Source organism: Hyperoodon ampullatus, assembly GCF_949752795.1.
Source record: "Hyperoodon ampullatus genome assembly, chromosome: 3".
Classification (NCBI taxonomy): Eukaryota; Metazoa; Chordata; class Mammalia; order Artiodactyla; family Ziphiidae; genus Hyperoodon; species Hyperoodon ampullatus.
This window is the reverse complement of record NC_136916.1, coordinates 33,536,119-33,551,415: the sequence shown is the minus strand read 5'-3', so window position 1 is coordinate 33,551,415 and position 15,297 is coordinate 33,536,119. Positions and strand designations below refer to the sequence as shown.

At 48.6% G+C, this 15,297-nt stretch overlaps 1 protein-coding gene across 1 annotated transcript in view; it reads right to left on the bottom strand.

The window, feature by feature from the left end:
* The window catches only part of ABHD17C (abhydrolase domain containing 17C, depalmitoylase), a gene marked incomplete at both ends in the record, with an annotated part of 55,025 nt that extends 41,662 nt beyond the window's left edge, over positions 1-13,363 (bottom strand). Inside the window, 3 exon segments of the mRNA XM_079700209.1 lie at positions 12,774-13,155; positions 13,158-13,213; positions 13,215-13,363. Coding sequence (XP_079556335.1) covers positions 12,774-13,155; positions 13,158-13,213; positions 13,215-13,363 — 587 coding nt within the window.
* Positions 13,364-15,297: the final 1,934 nt, after the last annotated feature.

The window sequence follows — 15,297 nt, the reverse complement described above, 5'->3', positions numbered from 1 at the left end:
AAAACCCTAGAAAAATGTATTAAGAGCAAAGGAAGCTGGGCTTCCGTGGTGGCGCAGTGGTTAAGAATCTGCCTACCAATGCAGGGGACATGGGTTCAAGCCCTGGTCCGGGAAGATCCCACACGCCGCGGAGCAACTAAGCCCGTGTGCCACAACTACTGAGCCTGCGCTCTGGAGCCCGCTATCCAAAACTACTGAGGCCCATGCACCTAGAGCCCGTGCTCCACAGCAAGAGAAGCCACCACAATGAGAAGCCCACACATCACAAGGAAGAGCAGCCCCTGCTCACCGCAACTAGAGAAAGCCCGCGCGCAGCAAAGAAGACCCAACACAGCCTAAAATAAAAAATAAATAAATTTATTTTAAAAATCATTTTATGTAGCCTTGTTATATGAAATGTTTAGAAATGATTAAACACGTGAATGGTTACATGTATATATACATGTATGTAAATTTAAGTGGTATGAATGTTATGACAATAGTAATCATTAAACAACATAGCAACCAAAAACAGAGATTCTGAAATATCCTTGCATTATTTATGACAATAGGGATAAATCAAATTGTTTTAGTTAAACCAGCATACAAGAATCTTGTTCTGGTATCACAGACATTTGCAGTCAATATAATTATCACTGCACATGGTCTGGTTCTGTCTGTGACCATCACTAAGAACAGTTTTGGGTAAGCTGGAATTCTCATGAGATTACCAACTATAATAACAGAGGTGTTGGCCAGCAGAGTTATAATTACCGTCTGGAAACCCACTCTTTGTAGATATATTCTGAATACAGGCTTCCTTTATGTTTTTCCCCCAATGTAACTGCCCAGGTTTCATTTTAACCATTTAAAAATGTAAACTGAAGGAACAAACTAATAATCAGCACTGGAGGTTCCTTGTGCTCCTTTTTCATTTGACTCGGTTAACAAGTAATCTTGAGGTAGGGCTCCTCTCAGTGATTCAGCAAGTCAATGTCATGCAACAGTTAACAACAGTCTGAGCACTGAATGTGAATGACCTAGACTTCCTGGAAACAGAGGTTTCCAGTTTCACCATGGTGCCATGGTCCTTTAACACTCTGAAGTAAATCAATATTGTAGAAGTTATCAATGAGCTCCATTTCACACAGCCTTGAAAACTCAACAGGGATCTGAGGTACAAGGCATCACGGAGCATTCATATTTTAGGAGGAAATGTGCATTCAGGTCCCTGGGCCAACTTTAGGAAAAAAAAGATAACTCTTATCTACTGAAGGTTGTCCCATTAAAAAAGAGCAACCAGAGGGCTTCCCTGGTGGCGCAGTGGTTGAGAGTCCGCCTGCCGATGTAGGGGACACGGGTTCGTGCCCCGGTCCGGGAGGATCCCCCATGCCGCGGAGCGGCTGGGCCCGTGAGCCATGGCCGCTGAGCCTGCGCGTCCGGAGCCTGTGCTCCGCAACAGGAGAGGCCACAACAGTGAGAGGCCCGCGTACCGCAAAAAAAAAAAAAAAAAAAAGAGCAACCAGAATGTCCTGAGTGGTGGAGAAAGAGGGAGTTTCGCTTCGTCGTTCTCCCCATCCCTGACTCTATGTCTGAGGAAGTCTCTGGTTCCGCCCAGAACACAAGCTCAGCTCCTGAGCAGCTAAGCCTGGAAACAGCAGGGTGGAGGGAAGTGAGCAAAGCAGGAAGGGTTTGCAAAGTAAGTGCAAGGTGTTGGATTACAGGTAAGGTTTCTTCTCCTTTTAAGATCTCCTTTGGGGATATAAACACCTTGGTAGATGAAGTGCTATCCGATTTAAAATACTAAAGCACACCACTCCCCGAAGCCAAAACATCATACATAGAGCCCTCGAGGTCAGAGGAACAAATTCAAACAGTCTCTTCCCCCTTAGCTGCAAATAAAACTAAAACTCCTTTACAGTTCCTCTGTAGCCACACCCATCAAGCTCCCTCGCCCTGGGTATTATTTACATGTATGGAGAAGGGGGAAGGGAGCAATTTCTTTAACACCTGATCTAAGCGTCTGGTCTACAGCATGATCTGAGCGTTTGGTGATTACAGCTCTGATGCTCTCAACGATCTTAAACAACAATAGCTTCCCATTTGTTGTCCTCTGACTATGCGGAAAGCCTTGTGCGCTAGAGCATCTGACATGAGGTCGTTGTTGATTATTATTATTATCATGTAGGGGCAGAAAAGTTTTCCCTTCTTCCTTTCTAGGGTCTTTGGCTGGTCTACTAATTAAATTGATATAAGACAGATTAACAGGAGAAAAGCAAACACAAGTTTAATAACATGCATACATGGGAAAGACCCAGGAAAACTGAGTAAGTCTCTGAAATGGCAGAAGTCCACACCTTAAATATCATCTTCAGCTAAAGCAAAAGAAGACAGAGGTGGGGATCAGCTCTGGGAGGTCACCAGGAAATGCAGAGGAAACAAAGGTGAGGTTGTTATGCAGATTAAAGTCCTCACCTTCTGCACTGATAAGAGCTTCTAGAGATAAGGTCACGCCCCCTCCCCCCCACCTTCCTGGAGCAGCTGGGGAGACACCCTTACAAATGGAGATTTCCCTTATACATGTAAATGCCTCTTACAGAAAGGTAACTTCTACTCGGGTTTTCCAAAGCCTCTCCCGTGGCTGCAGTTTCTTAAAATAATCAGCCTCAAATAATCCTTCTGCCAAAGAAACACACGTTGCAGTGGCCAATTCTGCGCCCCTACGGCCACCACTGTTATTACTTTAACTGAGGTTCAAAAAGGTTAGGAAACTTGCCTGAGGTCAAGCAGTTAATAAGTGGCCCAGGCAGGACCTAAACTCAGGTGTGTGACTCCAAAACCTCTGCCCATGACCATTAAAAACATCAGAGAGGGCTTCCCTGGTGGCGCAGTGGTTGAGAATCTGCCTGCCAATGCAGGGGACACGGGTTCGAGCCCTGGTCTGGGAAGATCCCACATGCCGCGGAGCAACTAGGCCCGTGAGCCACAACTACTGAGCCTGCGCGTCTGGAGCCTGTGCTCCGCAACAAGAGAGGCTGCGATAGTGAGAGGCCCGCATACCGCGATGAAGAGTGGCCCCTGCTTGCCGCAACTAGAGAAAGCCCTCACACAGAAACGAAGACCCAACACAGCCAAAAATAAATAAATAAAATACTGAATACATAACTGCAAAAAAAAAAAATCAGAGAAAGTGAAGGCTGGCAGCCACACTCCTCTTCAGGTTACCCTTGAGGTTAACCTTGCCTGAGCTACTCTGATGTAAGAGCCACAAATCGGTTCCAGCTATAAATCATCTCAGTGCAGAACTGAATCATTAAATCATTTCAAGGTGGGGATCTCTTGTGACTCGGTGACACAGGAGTCCGCTGGCCCCTGCAGAGTTGGGGGCCTCCCTCTCCCCGCCCCCTTCACCCACCGCCTCCCTGTCTCATTTGCCCCAAGGGCGGTGCAGAATTCCGTCCACACCACAGACCGTTTGCACAGCAGCCCCAGTTGCAGGGTGGATGGTGCATCTGCTGTAGGGCAGAGAAGGGGGAGGCGACTCGAGAGGAGAGCCCTATTTTTCCACAATCTTCGGTTTCCAGGCTCACAAAGGGAGCCACACGCCAGTCAAGAGGCAACCATGTCACTGGTCTACTGACCTGGTTTAAGGTCTACTCATTATGGCCTATTCTTCAAGGTCTGTGCTCTCTGGCCAGTCACAGGCTGGGGCACACAGGGGCTGAGTGGAGAGTGGAGAGTGGAGAGGGCCCCGGGCAACCCCCTCCAGAAGTGCTAGTGATGGCTGTGCGGGGTAGTGCTCATCCCAGCCACAGCCCCACCTTATCCCCAAGGAGGGAGCCCTGTTCACTTACACCACCTCGGCCCTGGCCATCACTATCCCGGGGTACAACCGGGGGGAATCAAGAATGGGAATGACGCTACTATATATAAAGTAGATAATGAATGGGAACCCACTGTATAGCACAGGGAACTCTACTCGGTGCTCTCTAATGGCCTATATGGGAAAAGAATCTTAAAAAAGACTGGATATATGTATATGTATAGCTGATTCACTTTTCTGTACACCTGATACTAACACAGCGTTGTAAATCAAATATACTCCAATAAAAATTTTTTAAAAAAGAAGAAGAATGGGAACGAGGTATCTAGAAGCCAGAGGGAGACCAGCTCCTGGGCAGCTGAGTCGGGGGTAAGCACAGCTAGGATGAAGTGATGCGCAGAGACCAGGAACAGGGAAGAGGCTTGTTCTAGAAAGAGCAATGGACCAGGCATGAAGAGAGAAGGAGCTGGGAGGCACCAGCTCACACAGAGGAAGCTGAGAGCGTGAGGGCTGAGGGCCAAGACGGCTTTCGGGTCCCCAACTTCAGTCCCCAGGAGACTCAGGAATCTTTCAAGTATGAACATGGCTGTGTCCTCTCAACAACTACTCCCCGACTTGGTCCATGCTAGCGGGTTCCTGGCCACCAAAGACCTTCAACTAAAACCATCTACAAACGAGTATAAAAAAATCTTCCCTAGCATACTCTTTTCTTCAAGTGTTAACCAACTGTAATTGTGGCCAATCTTTAACTGTAGTTTCTAGGTGAGTGCATCTCAACCCTGGCTGCACACGTGCACGCATAGATGCGCACACACGTGAATGAATACATGCTCACTTATATATATGCGCGCACACACACACACACACTCTAAGATAAAATCTACCTAGAACTGCTGACGGGCAGCCAGGGTTGAGATCCACCGTAGAGACTTGAATCCACCAAGTTTCTCCGTGTAGTCAGGGAAAGCAAATTCAAAAACATTAGGCACTTCCTCTGAAAATCATGAAACACAGCCTTACTTAAAGAAGGCACCTCAGAAGCCATGTACAGTAAGTCCCCTACGTATGAACCAGTTCCAGTCCGAGAGCATGTTCGTAAATCCAATTTGTTCGTAAGTCCAACAGAGTTAGCCTAGGTCCCCAACTAATACAGTTGGCTCTCTAGTACTGCACTGGAATAGGTTTATAATACTTTTCACACAAATAATACATAAAAGAAACACAAAAAATAAAGAAAACATTTTGACTCTTACAGTACAGTACCTTGAAAAGTACAGTAGTACAGTACAAGAGCTGGCATGGAGTGAACAGGCAAGAATTACTGACTGGAGGAGGGAGAGGAGGTGGGAGATGGTAGAGCTGAAGGATCGTCAGCAACAGGAGACGGAGGGTGAGCTGCAACGTCACTCACACCTGACGTGGATGGCACAGGTTCTGGTTCCTTGCTGGAACCAGATGCACATTCGCATCTTTGAAAGCTCTCAACTTGAAGGTTCTTATGTAGCGGACTTACTGTAGTTGAATCCCTTGCTTTTAAAACAATGGAATGTAAAGCCCAGAAGTGTGGAGCGTCTCCCTGCATGAAGTGACATCATGGATTAGAGGGACTGCTGGAATTAGAACTAAGTTCCCTAGTTCAAAAAGTTTTGTGTACATCTAATTTTCGCAAATTAAGTCTTTTACAAATCAGCAAGCCTATTATTTAAAGCAATCCTGAAAAAAAAATCATTCTGATATCCAATTCATGATCTCCTAAGTGTATCTGTGTTGAGACTTTGGATTCTTGTACCTGAAGCTTCTTTTTTTTTTTTTTTAACATCTTTATTGGAGTAGTGTTGCTTTACAATGGTGTGTTAGTTTCTGCTGTATCACAAAATGAATCAGCTATACGTATACATATATCCCCATATCCCCCCCCTCTTGTGTCTCCCTCCCACCCTCCCTATCCCACCCCTCTAGGTGGTCACAAAGCACCAAGCTGATCTCCCTGTGCTATGCGGCTGCTTCCCACTAGCTACCAATTTTACATTTGGTGGTGCGTATATGTCAATGCCCCCTCTCACTTCATCCCAGCTTCCCCTTCCCCCTCCCCGTGTCCTCAAGTCCATTCTCTATGTACACGAAGCTTCTTAAAATAGAGCAGATTTATGGCCTCCAACACTAGCGTAAGCAATATCCAATAGAGAAGGTAAATCTGCTACCACGATGAACAGTAAAATTCCTGAAGCCAGACTCTGGAGTCTTATGCAGGGTTATTAATATGGGTACAGTAGTTACTAAATTTGGAGAGAGGGAGGGAAGTGCAAGCAGTAGTAGAAGGTCGGGAGTGAACTTAAGGGTTTGCTCTAAGTGACCTCAGGATAGTATCATTCTAAAGACTTCTTCAGAAAATTAAAAAAAAAAAAAAAGAGGGGGCTCTTCCACCAATATGCCATTGCACTAGTAGAGTTTTCAGACTGAATTTTAGAAAACTGAGCCTCCAAGATTGCCCTAAAAAAAAACAGGAAGAGAAAACCCATTAAGGAGTTATTGACCATTAACACAGAAACATGGAAAGGCTTGTCAGATCTTTGGCATCTGGGTTACTAGAGGAAAGTAAGGCCCCTCAAAAAATAGAACCATGGGAAAGTAAGCTTTGGTGGGATAAGGGTGACAGCGCAGAATCTGGTTGTGCTAGAGAAAGAAATCCTGCCTGATGGCATGGCGAGGGCAGCCTGAAGAACCAGGTACAGCCCGAGGGCACTGGAGAAGGGCAGTGGGGACATTAAAGAAAAGGCTCCAAGTGAACCCCCAAAACACACTTCACCTATGTCAGTTTCAAAAGATCTCTTCTTAGGAGTTGCGTTCTTCCTAATGGGATATTTTCACACTGACTGCCTTGAACTGCAAGCTGATATTCTATTTCCATTCTAGAAAGATCGTTGTGCATTCACATAACGCATTATTTATAACACATTCTGTTTTCCTGGTCACTAATCAGTCAAACTCAGGAAGAAATCATGAGCATTCTTCCTTTAATGGCACCGTAGAATTAATTCCCTCTGAGAAAACTGAGAATAAAGAAGTTAGTTCATTAAATTCAACAATCTCAGGAAAGTAGTAACTGTTTTGCTGCTCCCAGGAGAAATCCATCCCGAGTCATACTGTAAACAACATTCACAACCAACAGAAGAAGGTGCTTTTCAAGGCTCTCACTACCTGAGGATATCCATGACAGCCTTCCCATGACTTAGGGATTTTCCAATTATGGACCCTATGAATCACAGATGCAAAAGTTATAAAAGAGTAACACATGGCAACATATTCAAAACGCCTCTAAAATTTAGTCCATCCTTTCACAAAAAAAAAAAACAGTTTGAGATTAACGATACTCAAGCAAACCTTAGGGTCTGGTACAATCACAGTATCAATATATGTGTTCAATGGTTAATGGTTTATTAGTTGAAAGAATGAATGAGTGAAAGAAATAGTAAGTCTCTTGTAACTTGCCTTTTGTACCTAGGCATTTAAAGTTCTTTTTTTAACCCCAGCCTCTCAGCTTGCGGGATCTTACATCTTAGTTCCCTGATCAGGGATCGAACCCCAGTCCTGCCAATGAAAGCGCAGAGTCCTAACCAAGAGACGGCCAGGGAATTCCCTGAAAGTTCTTATTTACCTTCCTCTCTCTGCATTTGCTTTCTCTGATTAGGTCAGTTTCTCTGCCAGTGTTACCAAATGCCTCTCTCGTGCACAGTCTTTGCACAAAACAACTTCTGTGAATGGTGATGGGAAACGCTAATAACATATTGAATCGTAAATGCCTCTACTCTCCTGTTTCTCTAGATTAAAATGTTCCAGCCAAAATTCTCTCTGTCTAACTGACACCTCATTCTCTGGGTTATTTGCTTGTTTGGGGTTACACCTTCAAATCAGCTTGATTCACTCCCTCTTGAATCACAGGTCCCAATTCTGCAGCCTAAATCAGCTCACCTCCGAGAAGACCCCTGAAGGATGTGTGCTGAGGAGGCTTAATCCGCCTACTTAATTCCACCTTAACCAACAGGCAGCCTTTACTGCACAAATTAATCACACCAGCTCAAATTACAACACTACTCTCCAATAAGGCTATACTGATTTTCACAGTGTCCTTTCTACAAATATTTCTAAGTGATTCCAATTCATTCCCTCAATTACTTGGATTCACAACATGCTTATAAGGTGTATTAGTAACTCAAATGTAAAACATGCCCTAACCTTCAAGGCCTCCACCATGTTTAGATTCTCAGCTGTCTCTCTCTGTTCTAAAACCAACTGCCGAGGGGCTTCCCTGGTGGCACAGAGGTTAAGAATCCGCCTGCCAATGCAGGGGACACGGGTTCGAGCCCTGGTACGGGAAGATCCCACAAGCCAAGGAGCAACTAAGCCACTAAGTTGTGCACCATAACTACTCTAAAGCCCACAAGCTACAAGTACTAAGCCTACGTGCCACAACTACTGAAGCCCGTGCGCCTATAGCCTGTGCTCTGCAACTGCAACGAGAAGCCACTGCAATGAGAAGCCTGCGCATCGCAACGAAGAGTAGCCCCGGCTCGCCGCAACTACAGAAAGCCCGCGCACAGCAACCAATGCAGCCAAAAAATAAATTAATTAATTTAAAAAAATAAAATAAATAAAACCAACTGCCGGTAGGCTGAATATTGTGTGTTTGTGTGTGTGTGCATGCGTGCACGTGCACACGTGCACGCATGCACGTGTCCCATATGTTGAAACCTAACCCACAGGGTGATGTTATTAGGAGGTGGAGTTTTTGAAAGGTGGCTAGGTCATGAAGGTGGAACCCATATGAATGGGATTAGTGCCCTTATAAACCAGCCCAAGAAAGCTCCCTTGCCCCTTCCACCATGTGAGAAAACGATGAGAAGTCTGCAACCAGAAACAGGGTTTTCACCAGAGCCTGACAATGCTGGCACCCTGATCTCAGACTTCCAGCCTCCAGAACTGAGAAATTTTTGTTTCTTTTAAGCCAACCAGTCTATGGTACTTTGCTACAGCTGTACGAACCTAATAAAACACCAACTTACTTCTTCTATGCTGAGTCCATGCTCTCCCTGGCTCTTTCAAATCCTACCTCTCTTCTACACCCTTTTCAGTCATTTTTCAAATGCTTAAAATAATCATCTATTGGCCAAATAGCAATGACCACCTTTTTTGCCTTCGAATTTACTTCCTCCCCAAACCCTTATTTTAGATTACTGGCCCACTCTACTGCTCATCATTTAGGGAATTTGCTACCTTTACCCATGGAAATACTAGGTAGTATTTGTGTTTGAAGTCCTCCATCAAGGACTGGGCAGCTCACTAGAGCATGCACAGATAGTAATGGAGAAAGGATGAAGAGATATACAAAAGGGTTACTGTTACTCTTCTGTTCAATACAGATACTTCAATGTTGCAAACATGGGTATATAGTAGATACAAAGTGGATCAGACCTCAAGCCAATACATTGTAACCCGTTTCTATGCCTATAGTTATGCCCATGGATACCAAACCCTAGAGGTAAAATAGATGCAACTCTCTGTAAGAAAATTAGGAAAATTTGAATCCATCCCATCTATTTATGGGGCACCCATATGTGCAACCCATTAAACAAACATTTAATGAGTGTCTCTTATCTTAAGGCACTTTGCCAGTTGTTGGGAAAACAGAAGACAGGGAGTCCTTGCCCTCAAGGAACTTTCAGCTTAGTGGGATGCAGTCACACAACAGGACACAGCAACACAGTGTGATAAGTGCAGGTAAAGGAGCTGAGTACCAGGTGCACAGGAATACCAAGGGTCCCGGAACCCAGTCAGGATCCAGACAGGATAGAGAATTCAGGGTATAGGAAAGGGGCATATACAAAAGGCCGGGTGTGAGTATGAGGAGGGAGGGCAAGTACTGGGCTGGGTACTTTGGGGGATGCACAGCACTGACACACACACCTTACATTCCTCCTGGGGGAATAACACCTGAATGCAGAGATGGAGATGATTTAGGATAGGGTGGGCTCTCCAATCAGTGTTCGGAGCAGTGTTCTGAGTGTCTCTTCTCATCAGGAGATCAGAAAAGAGAAAGATCCCCAAGGAAGACATGAAGGCTGGGGGTGGAAAACGGGATCTGAGGCAGCCGCGGAACAATGGGTACATGGGGTGGGGGGGAGGTCCTGCTGCCGTGGCAATGACCTGAACGGAGCTGTACATGGGCAGAGAAAAGGGCATCTTCCAGGCAAGGTTAGAGCAGAAAAACTACAGAGAGCAGAGAGGAGGTGGTTAAGGGACTGCTTAGCTTCTGAGTCAAGTACTCCTAGCCTATTAGAATAACTGAGACATGTAAATGCACCTCTAGAGAAATCTGATAAATAGGACTGCATGGTGTGGAAAGAGTACTAAACTATCAGTCAAGAGACCTACTGCTCTTCCCCAGTCCTCTGTCAAATGAGGGTGCACAAGGACAGTGTCCATAAATGATATGGGAAATAAACTTAGTCCTTCACAACCAGCATTCTTTTTCTTCTTCTTTAAAAAAAAAATAATATGAAATAAAACAGAACATAGTGGGACTTCCCTGGTGGCGCAGTGGTTAAGACTCTGACTGCCAATGCAGGGGACATGGGTTCGAACCCTGGTCCGGGAAGATCTCACATGCTGCGGAGCAACTAAGCCCGTGAACCACAACTACTGAGCCTGCACACCACAACTACTGAAGCCCGCGTGCCTACAGCCTGTGCTCCGCAACAAGAGAAGCCCCTGCAATGAGAAGCCCACGCACCACAACGAAGAGTAGCCCCCGCTCACCGCAACTAGAGAAACCTCGCACACCGCCACTAGAGAAACCTCACGCACGGCAACAAAGACCCAACGCAGTCAAAAATAAATAAATTTATTTAAAAAAAAAAGAACATAGTCTGCATGTGTATTGCCCACAGGCAAAAATATTGGTTTGTGAGACATTTGCGTCTGATATATAGACACAGATGTGTATGTGTGCGCTTAGTCTAGATGTAAAATGTGTTTCTTATTGTGGGGTCACAATCCAAAAAAGTTTGGAAAGCACAGGACAAGAAGATGTGAAAGGTTTCTTCAAATCCTAAGATTCTCGTTTAGCCTTTAAGTTCTAACCTATTTTACAGGTGAGTAACTCAATCTAGACATGAGTTCTGGTATAAAATTAAATAAATCCTGGGCAAAGTTAAGCTATACCAGCACATAATTCAAAGTTTAACCTTATCTAAAACAACGCCCTTAATTAAATTAAATATGACAAGTCTCCAGGAAATAACTATGCCTCACGTATGTTGTAACACAGACACACCTGCATATTCAGGGCAAAGGGTTAGCCTTACATCTGAAAGGATTTCATTCTAATCCAGACACGCATATCTGAAAGGATTTCATTCTAATCCAGACAGGCACATACAGGAACAGTGTTCTGCAGAAATTTTATCATAAAACCTACTCAAGGTAGGATTTTAATGTTTCACTTTAAAAAGATCTAATGCCAACCCTTATTTTTAATACCTTTACCAACAGCAAATTCTAGCAATCTATTGATTGTGTGTGACACACATACTTTTGAAACCCTTTACTGGAACAGGTGGCTTTTTAACTTGTAGATTCTGACTCAGTGTCTCTGCCTATGGTACCATCTCAGCCTAAACCACTTTCAAAAAGCTATCATCCAAATGAACTCCTTCAGGACTTCAGGAGAACGTGAATAAGCAACATATTAAATCAAATCCTAAGTACTTCCCTATTGGAAAAGTCATTTTCCCAGAAAGGCACAGGGTAATTTATGAGCATATGTATGAACAGGAATGGAGACAAAAATCACTAATGTTGGCAGTCTGTATGAGCCGAGCAAACACATTTTAGATAAAGACTATACGTGTCAATAGCCATAACAGTGCCAATTACACTTATTCTGGGGACTCTTTCATCTGAAGCAATCGGATGTCACAGGAGACATGATCTCAGGTATTTTCACCATCCCTGCTACCAGGTGGCTGGGGCAAAATCATAGATACCCAAACCGGAGCACAAACAGGTGACACGACTTGCCCACTTACGAGACTTCTGCCTCACTCGGACTAACACTCAAGTTTTGTTTGCTGGTCTTACTAGGTCTAGCCCCGAAACCACGCCCCCAATTTCTGCCTTGCACATAAAAGGCCCTCCCTCGATAAAATACTTTGTAGTTCTCCTGTGAATGCTAACTCAAGGTCAAGAGATTCCCCAAACCCTGTAACGTAAGATTCCAACTCATCCTGGGTTTTTACTGAGGCTCTGAGGAAGATGCCAGGCCCACAGGCACGAGCTAACTCCCTGCCCGCAGTGCCAGCTACTCAGCCCCACCAGGAGGCAAACTTCACACCACCCGACCCTCCGGCTACCTCCACGGATGCCCAGACACGGCCCCGCCGAGCACTTTACAACCGGAACGTCTTTGGGAAGTCTTCCCGACTCGCCCCCTGATTTTACAAGGAAGGAAACAGAGGTATGAGACTCGCGCGCCTTGCCCAAGGTCACTTCAGCCTGAGGACCTCCAGCCTCTGGCTGCCAGCTCACACAAACTAAACGCGAACCAAGCTGTTTCTGCCCGGTATTTAAGCACCCCAACGTTGCCACTTGCGGTGACCAGAACCACAAAAGACCCAGCCGGTGGATCGGGGGCACCCGGGCGCGCCAAAGCAGGCAAAATCCTCCGAATCCGAACTCTCCAGGAAACCGAGGGCTGGAGGGGTTTTTGGAGGGGGTGAGAGAAAGCCAGGGAGCGAGAAGAAAAGAGAATCCACGGCGGCCGCGGGGCGGCGGGTGGGGTGGGGGGGTCTCTGCTCGCCCACAGCCCCGGACGAGGGGCCCCTTTCCTCTCAGGCCGCCCCAGAGGCCCCCAGGGGACCCCCAGCCTGCCTCCCCGCAGTGGCAGGCCAGGCCTGGCGACCGCCGCCGGGCTCACCGGGTGCGCAGCGCCTGCCACGCGGCGTCGATGTCGGCGTAGAGGTTCTTCTCGGAGGGCTTGCCCGAGCTGACGCCGTAGCCCGAGTAGTCGTAGGAGAAGATGTTGCAGTTGATGCGCGAGCCGAGGCCGATGTAGAAGCTGCACATCTGGCCGAGGTCCACGGCGTTGCCGTGCGAGAAGAGCAGCGTGTAGCGGCTGGAGGGCGCGCAGCGCACGAACATGCAGCCGAGCCGGTTGTCCCGGGCCGTGCGCGAGAAGAAGACCTCGACGGCGTCCAGCTCGCGCTGCGAGTACTGCCAGTCGGCGCGCTCGCTCAGGTGCAGGCTGCACGCGCCGGGCCCCGAGCCCGCGCCCTCCTCAGGCTGCTGCGGCGCCGGCTGGGCCGCGGCGGCGGCGGCGGCGGCGGGCGCCGAGGCCGGGGCGGGGGCGCCGGGGCCGCGCTGCTCGGGCGCCAGCACCGTGTAGGTGGGCTCTGGCGGCAGGAAGGCCAGCTTGGCGGCGATGCGGCTTGGGCAGGGCGGGCAGCAGAAGAGCCAGCACAGCTCGCCCAGCGAGAAGCCGTTCATCCTGGGGCCTGGCTCGGGCATCGGGGCGGCCTCGAGCCCGCCGCCGCCGGTACGGCAGGCAGGCAGGCAGGCTGGCTCGGGTGCGAGGGCGGGCGGGCGCGCGGCGAGGAGCGCGCGAGCAGAGCACGGAGGGCGGCTGCTGCCCGCCCGCCCGGCGGCAGGAGGGCGGGGGGAGGGGAAGTGCAGGAGGAGGGAGGCGGGGCCGGCCCGGCGGGCGCCGAGCTTAGAGTCGGGGCGGGTCAGCGGCGGCCCCGCGGGCCGGGCGAGGCGCGGGCGGCTGGGGCCCGCGCGCGGCACACAAAGCGGGCGGCGGCGGCGGCGGCGGCCATGCCGGCTGGAGCGCACCGCCCCCCGGCCCCCGCTCCCGCACGCCCGCCGCCGCCACTTCCGGGTTACCGAGAGCCCGCGCCCCGGCCGGGCCCCGGCGCAGGGCTGGGCATCTGGGCGGGGCTCCCCGGCCACCTCCCCCGACTCCGCGTGTGAGGGCGCAGGCACCTGCTCTGGCCTGGGAAGCGAGTCCTCCTTCCCGGGACGGACCGGGGCCCGGAGCATGGGGCGCCCGGCTTAGGTGTCTGCGTGGGGGGCAAGGGGGCAGATCCCCAGAGGGGGCCCTGGAGGGGGCGCCGGCTCCTTTAGCCCCCTGGGAAGCACGACCTGGGGCCGACAGGGGCTCTCCGGGAGCGCAGGGACCCGGAGGAGCGGGGCACCCGGGCTTAGGCACGTGGGGCAGGTGGGCCGATCCCCAGGCCGGACAGTGGAAGTGGCGCGGGTATCCTCCCCGATCGGACCATTCCCCTCTCTCCCCTCCCCCTGGAATTCCCTTCCTCAAATCCAAGTTTTCTCATACATGGAGGTTCTTGGGAATCTATTGAAAATTTAACGAGTGGAAGAGAGTTGGAATGAACCTGAAATACTTGACTCTTTGGGTCCATGGTGCTTTCTGAACTGCCTCTTCCCAAAGTCTCAGGACCATAAAGGGTACTGGTGGTGTGGGACAGAGCGGCTATCGCTGTATTTCCCTGTTACAGGAGGCTGTTTCTGCATATGTAGCCACAGTATTGCTTTCCTAGGGGCATGACTGGGCCTTTAGTAAATCCCTGTATCTATAAAAGTCAGCTACTATAACAGGGCCGCACTGTATAGTTAGCAATATATCACGTGGCCGTTGTCATTTCTAATCCCACGGGCAGTAGGTTTTCTAGTAGCAGCTAGGCGTCCTTTACAGTGCTAGTTCCTCAAAGCTTGTTTCTCGGGTCCCGGATTTTTAATAGTCTTAATCAGGAAAGATTTTATAATGATTTAAATCCATTGTAATCTTGGCATGCACCTTTAAGTGATTTTTTTTCCCCCTCCAAATATTACTCTCAGTGCCTTGAGACTGAGTAAGCTCCAGTGCCAACTTCGCAGAGCCTTCTATCCTTCCTTTCTCCTCCTGAATTGGCAGCTAAATTCCCTTTCAGGAATTGACAGGAGATACCCTTCCTGGACTGCCAGCAGGGCAGCTAAACACAAGGAGGTTGCCAGCATCACCACTCTGGATCCGTTGTTTTAACTCACAGACATCCAGGAGAATTTAAACTATCGTTGTGGCTTTTGTGGAAGGTGTATTTTTGAGCACCTTCATCTAAATGAATTTACCCATACTGATTTCTTTTTTCTTTCTTTCTTTATTTGGCTGTGTTAGGTCTTCACTGCTGCACACGAGCTTTCTCTAGTTGTGGTGAGCGGAGACTACTCTTCGATGCAGTACGCGGGCTTCTCATCGTGGTGGCTTCTCTTGTTGCGGAGCACGGGCTCTAGGCGCACAGGCTTCCGTAGTTGCGGCACACAGGCTCAGTAGTTGTGGCTCGCGGGCTCAGTAGTTGTGGCTCACGGGCTCTAGAGCGCAGGCTTAGTTGCTCTGCTACATGTGGGATCTTCCCAGACCAGGGATCGAACCCGTGTCCCCTGCATTG